General features: G+C 39.5%; 2 protein-coding genes across 4 annotated transcripts; one reads left to right on the top strand and one right to left on the bottom strand.

The window, feature by feature from the left end:
* The first annotated feature begins 328 nt into the window (after nucleotides 1-328).
* Nucleotides 329-15,066, top strand: UFSP2 (UFM1-specific peptidase 2). Of its 3 annotated transcripts, XM_009700397.1 has the most exons (12): nucleotides 329-370; nucleotides 1,532-1,610; nucleotides 3,408-3,588; nucleotides 3,667-3,733; nucleotides 4,047-4,204; nucleotides 5,648-5,840; nucleotides 7,370-7,516; nucleotides 7,974-8,138; nucleotides 9,509-9,633; nucleotides 11,708-11,784; nucleotides 13,283-13,407; nucleotides 14,874-15,066. In XM_009700397.1, exons 1-12 carry the CDS (start codon nucleotides 329-331, stop codon nucleotides 14,958-14,960), a joined length of 1,446 nt encoding a protein of 481 aa, XP_009698699.1. In that variant the 3' UTR covers nucleotides 14,961-15,066. The 3 variants fall into 3 exon arrangements, with proteins under 3 accessions (XP_009698699.1, XP_009698702.1, XP_009698701.1); XM_009700400.1 differs by lacking the exon at nucleotides 329-370 and having other exon boundaries at nucleotides 1,538-1,610; nucleotides 4,053-4,204; XM_009700399.1 differs by lacking the exons at nucleotides 329-370; nucleotides 14,874-15,066 and having other exon boundaries at nucleotides 1,538-1,610; nucleotides 4,053-4,204; nucleotides 13,283-13,627.
* A 966-nt stretch (nucleotides 15,067-16,032) lies between these two features.
* ANKRD37 (ankyrin repeat domain 37) lies at nucleotides 16,033-17,773 on the bottom strand (the record flags this gene model as incomplete). Its single annotated transcript, XM_009700401.1, has 3 exons — nucleotides 16,033-16,270; nucleotides 16,815-16,906; nucleotides 17,621-17,773. Coding segments are annotated over 3 exons (483 nt in total), but the record flags the coding sequence as incomplete, so codon positions are not given.
* Between the last annotated feature and the right edge of the window lie 358 nt (nucleotides 17,774-18,131).

The raw sequence follows: 18,131 nt of genomic DNA, 5'->3' as shown, positions 1-18,131 counted from the left end.
GGGGGCGGGTGCCGAGGTTCCTGGGGCAGCTGAGGGTGCGAGGCCCGCTCTGCAGGGCCTGGGTTGTGTCACGTGAGACGGTGGCCGCTCCCGCGCTGACGCCTTCCTCCCCATCGCCCGCGGGGACCGTGGGGGTCTCGGCCTGCGTGGCTTTTGGCAGGGGTTTGTCGGAAGACCTCGTCGTCCTTGATGAGCCGCTGCGAAAAGGCCAAATCCTCTCGTGCTCCTTTTGCGGAGCTCTGCTTTTCATTCATGAACGTTATTCTTATGTTGTGATAATTCAAATAAAAATCTTCTTTCACATCAACCCAGGCAAACTTTTTTTCACATGCTGGCATTTGTGGATCCCACGCTCCAAGACGTTTTTGGTGTGGGTAACTGTTATCTAAAATAGTTCAGGATTATGCTTCAGGCACTGAAATGTTAGAGGCTGCAATCTTGCCTTTTTTGTCTCTTGGAGTAAACTTTGGCACTCCGGAATCACAGATTCATATATTTTCATCAGGCATACATATCTTTTTATATATTTCTGCTTAGAATACTTTTAGTGGAAAGAAAATTAATCCTATGTTTTGATTCTTTTATTTCATGAGTAACGATAGCATTGCACCTGGGAGTTTCCCATACCTTGTACGCAAACAGTTATGAGGGAAGTCTTTCCAAAGGGTCTTAGTGTAATTATTCTTACAGGTGTTTGGTAGGTTTTTTAGAGCAGTTAAGGCTCTGACGCATTTCTTTTTGTGGGCTGTTAGATGGAGCAATACCCACACTCTTCTGGGCCATCACCTTTTGTTCCTCTCTGTACTGGCACGACAGGTTTTTATAGCGATAAGTTGAACTTGACTGGGAATTGATCTGGCTGAAAAAAATCTCTCAATAAAAGAGTGGTTTTTTCCATTTGGATGAGTTCTTTGATGAAGTTAAAATGTCTGCAATGAGCAGTTGTGGGGACACAGAGCAGGGACTTTGGAAAGGGAAAGAAACAGCTGAGTGTGCTGGCATAAGCAGCTCTTCTGTCAAATGTGAAACTCAGCCTGAGTTCTAGAGGTTGTGTGTGTGTGTGTCCACCTTTTTTCTTTTCTTTCTCTGAAGCTGTGATTTCCCAACCAAGATGAATACACACGTACAGATGTGCTTAATTACCTGTCTGCTCTAATGCTCAGAGCAGTCCTTGGTTTACTTGAACTGGAAGAAAACCCATAAGATGTGAAACACGACGTTTGGATTGAAACAGTGACGTTTTACCCAAAATATTTCTAAATGGTAAAAGTATAGAATTAAGATTTTCTTGTTTAGGTAAGAGATGTGTTTTAAGGACTGTGTCTGTAGCAGTACTCCTGTAACTGAGATACTGGCTCTGGCAGTGATGTGCTGCTCATTTCCCTGTTTATTCACTGGCCTTTTGTACCCTGAGCAGCTGCAGTAATTACCGGTGTGCTCACACACTATGGTATAATAACAGTCAATTATAACTTGAGGGAAAGCATGTTGAAATAGCTATTCATTTTCATTGCTTCTTTTTTCTCCTTAGGTAATACTAGAAGTTATGGACATACTCTTTAGAATAAGAGGAGGCTTGGATCTTGCATTTCAGCTGGCAACTACTGACGGTGTGTCTATAAGACTATAATAGATTTCTTAACGTTTAGATGAATAACCTTTTATTAATTAACTAGTTATGATGTTTATTTTCTTGGCATTTCACGAGATCTTAAGTGCTTCTTCCTGAACCTTTAAAGATTAAGTACAGAAAATGTTATTCTTTATCTCCATTAATTTTCTGACAGTCTTTTTCCATCATATTTTTTTTTATTTTAAATAAGGTTTAAATTGCCACTTTTAGGTCATTGTATTTCTGTATTTTTCCTACTTATGGATATGGTATTGGGGTCACTTTTCAGTTTGAATCCAAAGTTGACTCTGAAATTCTAAGCAAACAGAATAACTTAATGAATTTGGTTATAAAAGGATTATATTAATAATATAGGTTTGAGATTGTCATCCAGTCTTTCAAGAGAAATAAAGAAATTAAACAAGCTAACTAGTTACTCTGCTGCATTTAGGCAGGATTGGCTACTGCAGTTCCATGTGACAGCGAGGGACTAGACAGTATGACGTTAAGAGGCTCCTCTAGTCCCACATTCTTACAGTAATGTGACATTCACTTCAGAAAGTCTGCTTGAGGCTATCAGAGGGCAGAGTGCGGAAAGTGGGTGTCTTGAGCTCAACTCTAGCTCATTCTGCATTTCAAAAGGGCATACCTTTACTAGAAACTCTGAATTCAGTGCTGGTGAACCTTAAGAAGGAACTTGAGCTCATTTCAGTTCATGAGGTGGAATAGAAGTGTTGAATAGATTGGCTTAAGGCATAGCAACTTTCTGTGAATTGCATCCTCAGAGAAAGGCCATTTCTTTGGCTTTGTTTACAGTGTCGGGAATTTTTTTGCATAGTGAAGCAGAGTGATATTCAGATTGTCCAAGTGCATGGTATTCACACTTGTTAGTGTGTAAGTATGGCAGATGGCTCCTTTTGAAGGCAGGTTTTAGAGGAGTTTTGTCTGATTTTTCTAATACTGTAGTTTTTACAGACTTTTACTGCAAAAATCAACTAATAGTGGCCAAATCTGAGTTAACGCATTAAAGAAATACAATTCGGCATAGTCTTTGATAGCTTGTTAGGCTTTGTATAACTTGTTGCATTCTGAGTAATGGTTTTTAGTCTCCTCAGTGAGGAAAGCAATGCTGGTAATGTACAAAAGTTGTTCTGTTGTATCCAGTGTTGGTTCAGGTTGTAAGGAGTAGGTGAAACTTAAAAAGTCAAGTTAAGCTCTGAAAAACAGCCGTTGATACCAGTAGTAAAGATTCAGGCTGACTGGGGTGTGGCTTACAGCTACAGGTTTATGTTGGCCAAAACTTGGTCCGCAGCTGGAGTGTAGACCTTGCTTTTCCGAAAGTATAGTATGTTTTGGGTTTGTATTTCTGGATAATGATGTGAAGTCAGAAACATGTGACTCGGATTGAATCTTTCCAGGATTTACTCAAAAGACTGCATATAACCATACGTAAAAGTACATTTGCAACTGTCGGCTTGCTTAAGAGTTAACGATGTGAGAATCAACTACAGTGTAGGTTATTCTTCTGTAATTCCTTCAGCTCTTCATATATGACAGCATCTGAGAGAAACAGTATGCTTTTGTTCAGGCAGGTATGAGTGTGAATGTTTGAGACAGACCTGCTAAGTGAAATCTTATCTCAGTTTTTGTTTACATAGCTGTTTTTCTGATTGTAACAGCACTTACGTTTTTATTCCAAGCCAAAACATATCGATTTTTTTTAAAATGTGTGCCCAGCAGCTATAACAAAAGTGAGGGAATTTTCTAGGCTAATTGTATCCTTATTGTGTTCCAGAGGCATCAACAAAAAAGGCATTAGGATATGTTTTCAGTGATCTTGCAAACAAACTGTCCTCAGATGTTCTTGTATTAAGAATTTGCCACAGTTCAGTCTATGTGTGGCCTAACAATGGTGTGAACACTGTTCCAGAGCTGACTGACGAGTCTGCTTGTAAGGAGATAAGGCGATTTATACAGTGAGTATATTTTAATTTTTTTTTCTTAATATAATTAATTTCCTATTATAGAAATTTCTCTTTCTGTTGATACTTCAGATTTGATCAAGATGATGACACCAAACGAAAACTTGGCAAAAAAAAGGATAAAAAGTTACAAGATACGGTATGTGTCTCGCCACACTAATAAATTATATCAGACAACCTATCATCTAAACATTTTTAGATCTGCCCTCCCTAGGCTTTGACATGACTTAGAAGAACCCTTATAAAGTCATTGAGACTCAGTGTGAATGCAGAGATCCATCTACAGTGGATCAGCACGTAGAAGTTTGTCTTTAACATTACTAGTGTTTGGGGGGGGGTTTAACCCAAGTGTTTCATTAGTGAGTTTGACACCAAATACCTACGATCTTACTTTTGCCTTCTTGGTGCTTGTGTTGTTGGAGATGTGTTATTGGTGTCTTCATTCTCTGCAGCAGCAGATAATCAACGTAGACCTCATGTTGGAAATGACGTCTTCATTAGCTGCTTTGGCTCCGGTCATTGAAAGGGAAAATAAGGAGCACCACTACATCAATATGACATTACCAGTTGACGTTGTTGTAGCTGTTTCTCCAGAAGAAACATGGGGAAAGTAAGTGTTATCTTGAACTTGTAATTTTTCGGCTTCATTTCTACTTTTTCTTGAAATAATGAAGTAAAGCTACATCATTAGTCAGTTTACAAACATACTATATGTTACTTCATTAATGGAATTTAACTGTTCAAATAATAAAAGGTCCTGTGGACAGCTGTTAGCTTTAATAATCTTGAGACACAATCCTTTGGCCATCTACAAAAAATTCAGTTTATCGGTGTCCAATAGATTTGATCGCTTGTAACCATTGCTTAGCAAGGAATTGAGAAAGTCAGGAAAATGTTCTAAAAATTCTTGTAAGTATGTGAGTGTGTATGAAAGTGAGAATTGGAGTGTATCTGATGAGTCTTTGTAATCTCAGTACTACATTAGGGGCTTATACTAGTTGGATTCTGGAGTGAAAGCTAACGCACGTGGGGTTTGTTAAAAACCAAAGCGTTACAGCGTTCATTTCAAGCAGATTACATACATACCGACCCCACAGTGGATATCAAGGCTAGGCTCAGCATACAGTTCCCCAGTGGTGTCATTCCAGGGTGCTGGAGGATCGGCAGGCACAAGGCATAACGGGCATCCCCGTGGAGGCAACGTGGCCCTCACTGTTGTATCTGCCTTCCCCCGAGCCCCTGACCGGTATTTATCCATGCTGAGACCCACAATCGTTCTGGCACATGTGGCCAGTACGTGCCGGAAGGATCGCTATGCCCCTCCCTTAGAGCTTATCTATTCACCACATACTGTACTGTTGTACAGGGGGGTGTACAGTGGGGTTCGCCATGTTGTATGGGGGGACTTGTATGTGACTGTGGGCTGCGGTTAACCGGTCTTCCTTGTCTTAACATAGTCACATTGTTTCGTAAACAGTCCTTGTTGGTTTTTCTTCCACACTGTGCAAGATGTTCCAGTGTTGTTGTTATGCTCTCCCCCACTCGCTCCCCACCAAGTGCATCCTGTCCTTCAGTGTTTTGTTACGGACCATAAATTTCTCATATACTGTTACAGGGCTGCAACTGGGTAGATGAAGGTGGAAAACACTGGAGTCTTCCTCTGTATTTTTTCCTTGCAATTTTTTCCATAGGATTTGACTCTGAAGGATGCTAAATGGGGTGGATAAAATGCAAAAAAAACCCCCCCATATAGTCATATATGTAACTTCCATTTTGGCAAATGCTCATGATGATTGTGTTTCTGATACAGGACCAGGGTACCTGCACTTTGGAGGGTTGAGTCACTAAGGAGTTGTCTCTGTGTGCAAACATACTTTGAGTGAAGCACAGTGAGGTTCTGGCTTCCTCGCTGGGAGTGGAAGCACAGAAGTAGTAAGTTCATCAGACCAAGTGCAAATATGCACATGAGTATTGTATAACTGTCAGAGCTATGAGAGAAAATGATCCACCATTGCTGTTCTACTTTTTAAATATTCTGCTTTATACTTTGCAGGGTACAAAATCTGCTGGTGAAAGCAATTCACAGGCAATTAAGTGACATGGAAAGGTGTATCATGAAATATGTGAAGGGAACATCAATCGTGGTACCGGAACAATTTCATTTCATGTTACCAGGAAAAAACCACCTTGTAACAATCTCATATCCTACAGGTATTTCAGATGATCAGCTGGAAAGTTACAGAAAGGTAAAGCCAACACATACTAAAAGAACCTGATTTTTTATTTTTGAAAACTTTTAAAGTTATTATTATTATTATTGTAACTGAAGCAGTGGTAAAGCTTTTCATTTAGCCAAGAATAACTACTAACAGATAGTGCGATTTTTTTGATTTGTTTTTATTATAACTGAAGCAGTATACTGAATGTGGAAGCTTGATTTATTAGAAGTTATTTTATAAAATGTGCCAGATCTCATTTTTGTAAGGGAACAATAGAAACTTTAAAACTACATAGGCTTTGGTTTAGATGGGTTTTATCTAAATTATATTTCTGGTACTGTATTCTTTGAATTTCTCCACTTCCATGGTAGAACAGCAGATTACTTGTAGCATGCTATTACTTTCAGGCTTTAGCAGGTATCCTGAAAGGGTTAGGGTGGAGGAGTTTTGTTTGTTTTGGTTTCTTTCTTGGGGTTGTGTGCTGTTGGGGTTTGTTTCGGGGTGTGGGGGGGGGGTGCTACTTTTTGTGGCTCACAGCTGACCAGCCTTAGCTAGCTTTTGTTTGTTTGATTTTTGCCTTCGGGTCGGCAAATCTAGAAAAAGGAATATGGATGAGGTGGAAGAGCATTCTGATGTGGCAGTCCTTTCAGAGTGAGACTTGTACCTGGCAGATCCCAGTTCAGGTTGCACGGTTACACACACTGAGAGCGAGGAAAGAATCTTCTGCTGCCTTAGAGATGTAGAAGCCATGGGGATTTTTCATTTTCTTCTTCGGTGTGAAGCGTTACTGGGTATATAAAACCTAATCTATTCCTTGCATTTGCCGAGGCCTCAGGCACTGGTGGCACATTTAGTCTTTCCTGCTCTCCGTCTTGTGTTCACTCTTAGCCACTGATTGCAGAGTGTTCCTGTAGCTGAGGTAGTTGGGTTCAGTGTTGGGTCATCTGCCTAAAATGTATTACCTGTGTTACACACATTATCCTAAATGATCTCATCATTCCTTTCACTCTTAAGCTCTGTGAAATAAGACAATATATCTCTTTAAATGTGGCTGCTGTGTTGTAAACAGTGCTTAAGAGATTTTAAAATAGACTGAATCCGCTTAAACCGTAAACTCAGTGTCTACTTTGTCTCAGTATGTGGCATTTGTGTGTCTTCAGTATTAGTTAAGGTCATAATTCAGAGCATGTGTATCTGTACTACTACATAGATAAAGCTGTGATCCTATTCTATTATGGTGTACTTTGTCATACTTTCATAAGACACTTGTCACTCATGCTGTCTTCTGTGGGGCTCCAGCGATGGGCGTTACGTTACGGGACTGCATAGAATAGTGGGCTCTTTAGACGGGAGGTAAGCCTGCCTCAGCTTCCTTTGGGAGGCGAGATCTAGTCGTAAACGTACGTGCTGAATATTTAATTAAGCAGATTTTAATATATTAATTTGGTAAACTACACTGTTAAAATTGTTCGTGCCTATTATTAGTTACAGTGTGATATTTCTTTTAACCCACAATTTGAATTGTGCTCTCTATTTTTATTTGAACTTGCATGTAGGAATTGCATGGGTTATTCAATCTGCCTTGCGACAGACCATATTTCAAGAGAGCAAATGCTTATCATTTTCCAGATGAACCATATAAAGATGGATATCTGAGAAATCCACATTTACATCTTAATTCACCTGGTACAGAGTCTGGTATGGTAAGTTTAAACTTAAACATTTGCAAGAAAGTACTTTTTATTTTACTTGAGATTTGTTATTAAAAGAAGTAATTTAGTAGTCAATATTATGCAGATGAGAAAGTGAAGTAACTGACTTGGGCTTTTAAGGAAAAGGGTTTCTCTGCTCAAAATGGCTTTGCTATAGCTATATATGTCCCCAAAAAATTGCATTTTCTTGGAAAAGGATGTACACGTTTTCAGCAGTGTGTTCTAAAAGTTTCTCAGAAGCAGGACAAGAAACTAAAACTATGAACAGAGGTGTTTAGGAGGCAAAAACAGGAGGAGTAATCACGTGTGAATAACAGCCCTTCAATTCTTCCAAAGATCTGCAATCCCCAACTGAAACCTTGTACAATGCAAGTGACAAGTCATATGACTTCTCTGAAAAGTGATGCGAGCGTGGTCAGATTAATTTGTATTATCTCCTTCTGTGCAGGTTTATTTAGTACATGGTCTATATAGTTATCACCACTACATGCAGGATCGGATTGATGACAGTGGTTGGGGCTGTGCCTATCGGTCTTTGCAGACAATCTGTTCTTGGTTCAAGCACCAAGGTTACATCGATACACCTATACCAACACACAAGGAAATTCAGCAGGTATGGAATATTTAGGTAGATTAATTATTTTATGCATATTTGTCTAGAAAAGTTTGTATTAATTATTTTTAAAATATCGAATTCATATATTTCAGACTCTAGATTTGTGTGATATTTTAATTTTATCTCTTACTTAATTTTATCTCTTGAACTATAGTGGTTCCAAATTATTATTTTTAACAAGTTTTATTATAGGAGATCTGTCTCCAAATGTTTATCAGTGTCGGGTGACATTATCTGTACAAATATGGCTCATTAAAATAGTCTTCTAAATATTTCCTTGGATTAATGTTCTATTAGAAGCTCAGGTTATGACATTTTCACTGTTTTTGCCAAATGAAAGAAAACCAAGAACGCAATATGCCATATTAAAATCAGTTTTAAAACTGACTTTTGTGTTCGGTGACAGCTGGATTAGTCCCCAGATGCTATGCATCGGTTTACTGCTGCCTTTTGCTACTTTGCCTTTTGAGAGTAGTGGGCTTTCCTTGTTTTTTGAACTCTCCTTCGCTACTTTTCCTATTGTGAATTCAAATGCACACCTGAATATGTTCATTTCTGTTAACAGCACTGAAGAAAAACCATAGGCTTGAGTAGCTAATACTGTATGCCTAACAAGAAATACTGCAATCATCTTCAGTCTTCTAAAAATAGTTCTTTGCATTATATTTATTTACTGAACATTTTTAGCAAAGTTTGATTCAGTTCAAAAAACAACTTTCATCATAGCTAACAGGGATGTGAGCACTAAAGTTAAAATTACGTTTCCTGCACATTTCTCAGTCCACACCTAAACCTAAAAGTGACTGAAGTCCTTGCCCTCCTGTAGTATTTTTAGACATCTAGAAGAGGGCAGTAGCCTCCAGGAGACTTTGTGGACTTTGTGTCCTGAGCAGAAAAGGCCCCTCTCAGTGCTGCATGTAACATACAGGCCTGAGAACAAGCAGAGTTTAAGATAAACCACAACCTTTGGTGTGTTCCAGTGGCCTCTTCCTCAGAGCACTCTTATGGATCCTTTTCTGAGATGTTTTGAAGGGGAATCTGGGTACTTCAGTCTGCGAAGTGGCTTCTGCCACACAAATGCTGCGCTCTGTTATTAGGCAGCTTCGTGCTCACCATCCCAGCGTGAAGTCTGCCTGTGCACCTGGGGTTGTGTTCTGTGCTTGTAGGGACGGCTCGGTATTCCTGTTCCAGTGCCATTTCCAAAACAGAACTGCAATGAATTAATTCAACATCCGTTTTTCTGCTTTTGACTGGCTCGGTTCAAAACATATTCCCATATATATAAACCAGCTTTGTTCACAAAAAGTGGTGGAATTGCTGACTGTATGTTGTTGACGTTTGTTTTTCTTCATCGTGATGTTGCAAAGGCACTGGTTGATGCTGGAGACAAGCCTGCAGCATTTGTTGGGTCCCGGCAATGGATTGGTTCGATTGAGGTACAGCTTGTTTTGAATCAGCTTTTTGGAATAACATCAAAAATATTATTTGTCAGGTAAGAATCAATATCTGTTTAGTAGCTCAGTAATTATTAAAAAGACTGAAGGCCTTAAAATGCAAATTACCATTACAATAAATGGGAGAAAAGCGATAATAAGAGAGAAATCCTTGTTCATAAACCATGTATTCCTGCCTTTGGTTCTGCTAAGTGCTTACAGATGAAGATGTTGCTAAATTTCTTGGGGGCTTGGGGTTCCAGTTTGCAGTTGCTATAAACTGTTTGATGATATGCAAATGGGTGGGGAATTCAGCCTATTCCTTTGCACCACAGCCATCGTTTTGGAAGCAGGCACACAGTCTGGCAGTCCTAATGAGCCGAATGCAGGCTGACAGTAAATTGTTACTTCATCCACAGAGGTAACCCCTCAGCTCAGGCTTGAGGCAAATTGCTGAGCAGCCTGGAAACAGTGTTCTTTTTTCTGGGTTTGTGTGACCGATAAACCAAGGGGGTTGTTTCCATTCTGACAATCTGATGCTCTCATACACAATAAAGAACCCTACAAATATATTCTTTTTGTCCCAAATAATGCTCAGCATTTATCAGAAGTAAAATTACTGGATTTTTGTCATTTAGGCAGCACTAAGCAGACTAACAAATCCCTGAACATTTTGCTATAAATGCATTCATGAAATAAAAAATATACACTAACCTAGCACGTATGAAAATACCACTCATGAGTTATGTTTGTTTAGAGTAAATTCTACTGTAGATATTCTAAAGGAGCACGTGGCCATGGTGATGGCATTTCTTAGCAGCAGGAAAATAGTTCAGTTCTTCAATATTTTGTAAAGCTTTATACAGCCAATTTTAATCTTTTTTGTTCCAGAGCTTATATTTGCAGATGATCCAGCTATTATTTGTAGCAGCTGTGACAGGCCCTGCCAGTATGAAGGTTTTTGTTCCTGCACACGGGAATACAGAATAGATTCCTTTGTGGACTGGGTAGAATCGCTCCTAGTGCTGCTACAAGGGAGCACCAATGTTTTTCAGGATTATGAAAAGCAGAGATCACTACCATGCTGAGAAGAAGAAATGTCATGCACCTTTTCCAGCTGGCAGTGGATAGCATTTTTGTCTTGGGCTTATTTCCAGCTAGCACCTCTAACTGTGTATGGAAATAAGACTTCACAGCTGCACCAGCAACACTAGTCCTGAATCCATTCTTGTAAATGCACTGTTTCCCAGAGTTCCCGTTCTGTATTTTGTCTGCATTTAATCCATCTGTCCAGGAACTTGAGAAGCAGGCACGCACGCTTTCTTTGGGTTTTCAGAAGGTTAACCACTATATGAAGAACTATAAAGACAAGATACTAAAAATATCTGTATTCATTTCCTTACCTAGCTTCTATCACCGCTTTTGGGAGTACTCTCAGTCTTCTAACAGGAATATGAGTCTCCATCAGACATTTTGCTTCAGCTCCCAGGCCTGGCGGATGTGCATGTGTTATGTGTGTGTGTCTTTCTCTTCCATATAGGCTTCTTTTGTCTGTGGCTGGTCCCCGTAGTTGAAAAGGAAAGCAGGGAGATTATAACACAAGGAAGTTTGGTGTGGCTTTGAACAGATTAGTAATGTTATTTGAGATTTGATTTATTTTTTTTTCAAGCCACCTTGGGTGTGAGTACTGCAATTGCTTGTGCAATTACAGTGGAAACCTATCTTAAGAGACACCATTATAAACACCTTTATCAACACCTTATTTTTGTTGTTGTTTCTGATGAAGTTCTGTTACTTCATACTTGCCCATGGTGGCAGATGTAGCCAGGCGGAGGGAGGGAGCTGTTGGGGTTACCAGCTGTCCCCGCTATGGGGGATGAGCAGCAGACACTTCGTAGAAGCTGGGTGACTCCAGGTACTCCAGTGATAACTGGGCTTACCGCAGATTCATTGGTCCAACCGGAATCTTTTAAGTTGCACTGAAAAACTTTTTTTCAGATTATCCCAGGATGTTTACACAGGAAAACTAAGCCGTTTTCTAATCAGTTACCTATGCAGTTAATGAATATAATGGATAGTTAGAGAATTAAGCCTAGTGAGGATGACAAATCTATTGTTGTTTTTCTTACCTAGCCAGGGTTCTGAACTAGCATTGCAGGGAAGAGAGCTTGCCAATCATTTCAAGACTGAAGGAACTCCAATTATGATTGGTAAGTGCTCGAGTATCAAAGAATGCCCATGAAAGTGCATGGCCTCCCTATGCTGAATTTCATTTCGATTAGAACTCATTCAGTTTACTGGACAAGAGTTCATCAAAACTCTAGCTGAATTAGAAGTTACGCTTTTCCCAAGGGAGCCTGGAAAATAATACAATTTAGTCTGGCTGGTGCCTGTTCACTCAGTATTTCTCCCAAGCTCGGTATTAAATGTGGTAACAAAAGTCAATCTAAACGGTGTTCTTAAAAAAACCTGCTGTTAAAGTCAGAACTCAAGGGGTGACTTCTGCTCTCTAGAGGAGCAGTAGTTCAAACAGTTCCCCAAAACTTCCCGTCACAGAAAAGAAATGTTTATCTGGCTTTGAAGAGAAGGGTATTATCCAAGGTCTTTCTAAGACCAGTTTTAATAATCTGAAATATGGGTAACATAAGAAATGCCATTCATAAGAATGCTGTACGTTTAACTGAACTATTTCCAAGACAGCTGTGGTTTAGAAAATGAAGAATATTGAAAATATCATTTTCAGCTTTCATAAAATTTTAATTTTTGCAAATTTCACAGTCTGTATTTGGCACTCCATAAAGGTAGTGTTACTCTCTCAAATTAGAGGTGCCAGAAGCCAGATTTTCGGTATGAAATATTCTTGGCCTTTGAGCAGCCTTTTTGTCTGAATTTCAAGAATTTAGAATCCTATATTGAAAAGTATTTTAGTCTGTAACTTATCCGACCCTGTAATGTTCTCGTGTAGATTGGTTTAATTTTTGTTGTTGTTGGAGGGGCAAAGGTTGGCTTTTTCGGGTGGGTTTTGGGGCTTTTTTTTTTTATTTTTTTTTTGCTTGTGGTGTTCTGGGGTTTTTGCAATTCTTGTCTGTTGTGTGGAGTCATTACTCCAGTATCCCAAGGACATAAATTCCTCCTGCTCTCTGAAAGAAACACGCAGGAGTTGACCTGTGGCCAGCTCATCAAAACATCCCCTTTCCGTGTTTGCAGGCCAGACAAAGGGGAGTCAGAAATGACTATGCTGCCCCAATATCCAGTGATGGAACTTAGTAGAAAACAGCAGATAACGCTTATCCAGAAATTCTGATTTCTGTTCTAATTTTAGTCCTTTTACAGCCAGGAAGTTTACCAGATTCCTTTTCTACAGTTAAGTTTCTTTAAAGAAAAAGTGAGCAAACCAGATGTTTGAAGTATTCGTGACTTCATCTGGTAGAAGTGTTGAGGATTTAACCTGCCTTGCTGACATGGAAGAAATTTGGAAAGTAAATTCTCTAGTTGTACTAAGTAAAGTAAAATAAGTAATCTTCCCTAGCTGTAGTAAAGATACGTTGTTTAATAATGTGAAGAATCTTACGTAGTACAGCTTCAGAATCATTTTGATAACCAAGCTAATCTGTTAATAGAAAATGTTGATGTACTTTTATTTTAGGCTTGCACCTTTAGCCAATCTCGGGGTATAATTTGTAGCAATTTGTGTTCGTCCTATTTTAGGTGGAGGCATTTTGGCTCACACAATATTAGGAGTGGCTTGGAATGAGATTACAGGGCACATAAAATATTTGATTCTAGACCCACATTACACTGGAGGAGAAGATCTGCATGTGATTTTGGAAAAGGTGAGGCTTGATGCACATAAATGTATACACGTATGTATGTATATAGATATATTTTGGCATTATACAAAGGACGTACAGCCAAATACAAATGGGCTGTGCTATGGCTCCTCCATTCCTCATGGAGGAAGCGCTGATCCCAGTTAACCTGCGTATATGCTACTTACTGGTAGTTTCTGAAACTTAGTGTCTTTGAAGAAGATATATTGAGTCAGCAACTACATCAAGTTGTTACAGTACAAAGAAACATTCTTTACTTTCTCTGAATTAAACCATCTCCCCTTTTACCCGGTAGTATATACAATAAATGTATTTGGTATTTTGAATGGAACAGAAAAATCTATTAATCCTGTAAAATGCTGTTACTGAAGCAGAGAAGATAACCATTTACCTAGAATTTTAAATTTAAAAAAAAAAAATTCAACAGTAGGCATTTTCAGAGCAGGCCCTGAACTAAGTTTAAAGGGCAGATACTGAGCTGTTTTGAAAATCTGGGAAAACGCTAAAGAACTAAAGGGTATGTTGTGTTATTTCCATATTTAAAGCTACTAAAAGGGATGATGCAGCACATTACGAAACAGTAAACATAGTGTCAGAAACGTAAACTGTGAAAGTGGCTACATCATCTTGCAGGTGTTAAGTAATCAATTTCTTTTCTGCTCTTCATATGAAGTTGCAAATAGCAACTTCTGTTTCCTATCTTTCTTTGGTACCCTTGGGTTGGGCCCAACTAGAAAAGCTGTTGAAGAAGCATTTTGCTAGCCCTATAACGATCAAAGCTTGAAATGAATTACAGAAGGAAACAATTTGCAAAGAAAGAAACAATTTCCAAAGAAGCAAAGGCTGTTAGAGCTACAGGTGTTCAGGAAAGGTCCAGGAGGACAAAATGCGTGGAGAACCCCCTTTCCTCATCAGAAGTGGCAGGGGAGGGGAGGGAACTGCAGTGGACTGTAACTTTGTAGCTATTTTCTTCAAAAATGCCTCATATAATTACATGGTGCTCTGCAAACTTATGAGCTTTGTCAGACTTTTTCTTCTTAATCATGATCAACAGCACACCTTCTGATATTAAGTGCTCTGAAATAGCAACTATTGCCACAGAAGGCAAGGATTCAAGATAAGAGAAATGGAAGCTGTGAGAATGATAAGAGTTCCAGAATAATGTTACTGTCTCTGTAACAGCAGAAGGTCGTGGGAAGTGGAGGGGGGGGTAGAGATGTACTTTTGAGGAATGGAGCGGGGATGGGGGGGGGGAGAGAGAGAGAGAGTCTGTAAAATGTTTTCCGTTTATGTCTTTCCAGGGATGTAGAGAACTTTCTGAAAATTGTGTGTCATGGCATTCTATAGATATTTGGGAAGAATTCATACAGCTTAGATTAAAATCAGTAAAATAAAATAGATCCAATAGTAGTAGATAGGAAAAACAGAATTTGTAGTAGATTTAAACACTCTTGCTTTTTCTTGGACAGGGCTGGTGTGGATGGAAGGGTCCGGAGTTTTGGAACAAGGACGCCTATTATAATCTGTGCCTACCTCTACGACCAAAAACTATTTAAATTCCACTCTTATGCTGCACCAGAATACTAGCTGATCTAGATATAACTGTCTTGTTATTTATCAAAATAATGCTTTAGGTCAGTCAAAACCCAGTTGAAATAGAAATGTTGCTTGAGTAATTTAAATGAAGAAATTTTTTTTTTTAAAATGAAACCTCAAAAAATAAGTCATCTGCTGTGAACTGTATTTCTTACCAATACATTTATTAGGTAACTAATACTCTCTTCTTTTGGCTAGGACAACTTTATATAGCATTTTTTGGTTATGCTAGAATCTTTACAGATTAAATGCCCGATCCTTTTATTTTATGGAACTCTTTCTTGCCAAAAAGGTCAACTGTCCTCTACCTTTCGGGTTCCATACAGCCAGCTGTCTTGTGCACTATGAATCTGTTCAAAGGCAGCATTTGCTGCTGGTACTGTTGATAGCAGCGTTTGAGAAAAGGAGTGAGAGAAAAACAGCTATATGTGCTGAATTTTATGAACTTTGTTCTCATACTTACACAGAAAAAAAAGTGAGACAATTAATTGATATATGCTCATTTATTTATAGCTATTTATAGCTGTATGAATACAAGTATTCTAGGGGGAAAAAAACCAAAACGCAACAGTCTTCTGTAAGAAGTAAAAATAAACAAGCTTTCCTCCTTCTCAGAAGGAGACAATGTACCAGCATACACATCTGGCTCTGCCCAGTGCTTAGTTCAGCCATGTTTCTTCAGATTCCCCTTGGTTTCATTTTGGGATTTCAAGCTGTTTCTTTTGTCAGCTAGGAGACAAGATCTGTCATATGAACAAACAAAAATAAGTCTGTAGCTACTCCATCAGTAAAAGTACCTAAGATTTCTTTTTTTTTTTTTTCCCCCTCCATGTTAAAGTAGCCTCCTCAGTGGCATTCCCCATGCCCTATCCATTTTTGCTAAGACCGTAACCTTCAATACCTATGCAAGTTGATCCTTACTAGCAGGCTTCTACATCCAACTGCTACCCATCTGACACCAAATTTATTTACTTAAATGCTAAAAGCGTTTAAAAAAAGGGAAATATTCTGAAGTGTAGTAAACCAGTAATATTACACACCATCTGATCTTCTCCTCTTCCTGCTTATGGATCTGCTGGCTTCACTTTCTTGTTTCTGTGCAGCTGGATCCTCTCTCAGCAAGCCCCGATTGTCACTCAGTGAGTAACCAGCCTGTCCTCTCAGTTTCATTGTCTGGGTGTGCTGAATTGTTGTGAGGAACTTGGCACATTCTAGAAAGCCATAAGCCAGTGCAAGGTCTGCTGCTGTTTGTCCGCTCTTGTTGCACAAGCTAGAACACAGAATTAACAATAACCGTTCAATTAAATTGGAATATATATTATGAGCAAGCACCGATCAAGATTAAGTGCTAACTTTAGACAGAGATATAAAAATAAGTACAGAGAATCAATACCAAGACAGCTTGTCAAGGATAGCGTGGGGCTCTACTCATACAGAGGGCTGGTACTAAATGCAACAGGGAATAATTATTTTAAAATAAATTTGTCATCAGACTATGACTGGCTTAGCGTATCAGAAAGGCAAGAGGAAGATGAGCACAGCGTTAGTCAGAACGGAAAACTGACAAGGAGAACTTATGATCAGGAATATTCTCTTGGCAGTTACCATAGAGGTCTTTAACGTGGAACTACACAATAGCATATGGTCTATGCTCCTTTGGTGTTTATGGCTATGCCTGGTTTTAATACTGCTGTTATGACTGTAATCATGCTATATTAAGTCTTAGCATGCACGCTCTGAACAGGAAAAAGTACTGTGTAAAATAGACGTATCTTTTGCCGCCGTTACTGAAATGCCTAAGTAGCTCAACTTACTCAATTTTGGCATCGCCAGCAACAAGGAGAGCAAGACATTCCAAACTCCCAACTTTTGCTGCTTTGTGAATCGGGGCTTCTCCAAGGCAATCCTAAAACACAATTTATATAGAGCAGTCATTTGAAGGAAGGGGAAGAGGATGAAGCTATCTTGGTCTCCACCATGGCTGTTTACGGAGCGTTACTCTCTACACCAGTCTGTTGTGAGTGGAGAGAGATTAAAGGAATATAGCTAGTAAAGCATACTCAGTAACTGCCATTAAATGTTTAGTGTATTCGTCACAGCAAAGTAGAAAATCTGTCCCATGCAATACTGGTTGTTTAACCTTTACCTTCTGAAAGGTTATTTACACGGAATACGCTCTGTACACTGATTAACAGCATCTTTCAGCACCGTACAGGGGTTGCCATGACCAACAGCTTGCTGCTACCAGCTCGGAGGGATAAGCAAATTAAAACTTTGTAGCTAGAGGAAGAATCCTTATGTTTACTGGAAGTAGGGGCAAAATTTCAGAGGAAAAAGGAATACTCATTTGTGTAAACCAGTTAAGTTCTTTTGACATCTGTGTGCAGCACTTTAAGTGTGAAAATCGCATTATACATAGCATATGAAATCACTAACACAATATACACAGGATTTCTGCTTCGTGCTAGAATAAAGTTACTCTAAAGTAAGCAACCCCAGATACCTCATGGGTTACAACTGTGTACATAAAACCTCTCTTAGATAAAAACTGTGTAAATAATATAAACTGAATTACTGACGTGCCAGATGAGAAGTGGGAGAAACAAAACTCTATTTTTACCTGTTGGTTCAAATTTGCTCCTGTCTGCAGTTGCCAAAGTAGGAAAAAAGCTTCGCCGCCGCAAGCAGCCAAGTGCGCTGGAGACTGACCGAAGGCATCTGCGGGTGCGTTCACTCCGGTTCCTGCCTCAAACAGATTGGTGAAACTGACGGGCTAAAACGAACGCGTTACCAAAAAAAGGGAAAAAAAAAATGCAAAATGTTATTGCCAGTCTAAGCCACGGCAGGTCTAAGGACACGTAGCAGAAAACGTCCCCCTCGCAAATCATCGGACCTTTATGTTCCTCGAGACCGCCCTTCTGAAACAAAGCAACCCAGGCGTGACTTCCTTGGCCTGTACTCCCTAAATCGGCCTCGGCAGCGCCCCAGCGTATCCCGCAGCACCTCCAGGCAAACTACGCTCCATGCAGTTCCGCAGCCGGGCCCGCGGTGAGACACAGACCACGGACCGACCTTCCCCAGGCCTCACCTCCGCGCTGCCACCCGACGTCAGCATCGCCTCCCTTTTGCCG

Source organism: Cariama cristata, unplaced genomic scaffold (assembly GCF_000690535.1).
Source record: "Cariama cristata isolate BGI_N322 unplaced genomic scaffold, ASM69053v1 scaffold16295, whole genome shotgun sequence".
NCBI classification, from domain to species: domain Eukaryota; kingdom Metazoa; phylum Chordata; class Aves; order Cariamiformes; family Cariamidae; genus Cariama; species Cariama cristata.
The sequence above is the reverse complement of the archived record's forward strand: the minus strand, read 5'-3'. Positions and strand labels throughout refer to the sequence as shown.

What these genes read in the sequence shown, in the direction of transcription:
- UFSP2 (XM_009700397.1), top strand. Translation starts at nt 329, where the DNA reads ATGCTGGCATTTGTGGATCCCACGCTCCAAGACGTTTTTGGT. An exon ending in CACACAAGGAAATTCAGCAG is followed by an intron (nt 8,139 to 9,508) that starts GTATGGAATATT and finishes GATGTTGCAAAG; the next exon opens with GCACTGGTTGATGCTGGAGA. An exon ending in TGCATGTGATTTTGGAAAAG is followed by an intron (nt 13,408 to 14,873) that starts GTGAGGCTTGAT and finishes TTTCTTGGACAG; the next exon opens with GGCTGGTGTGGATGGAAGGG.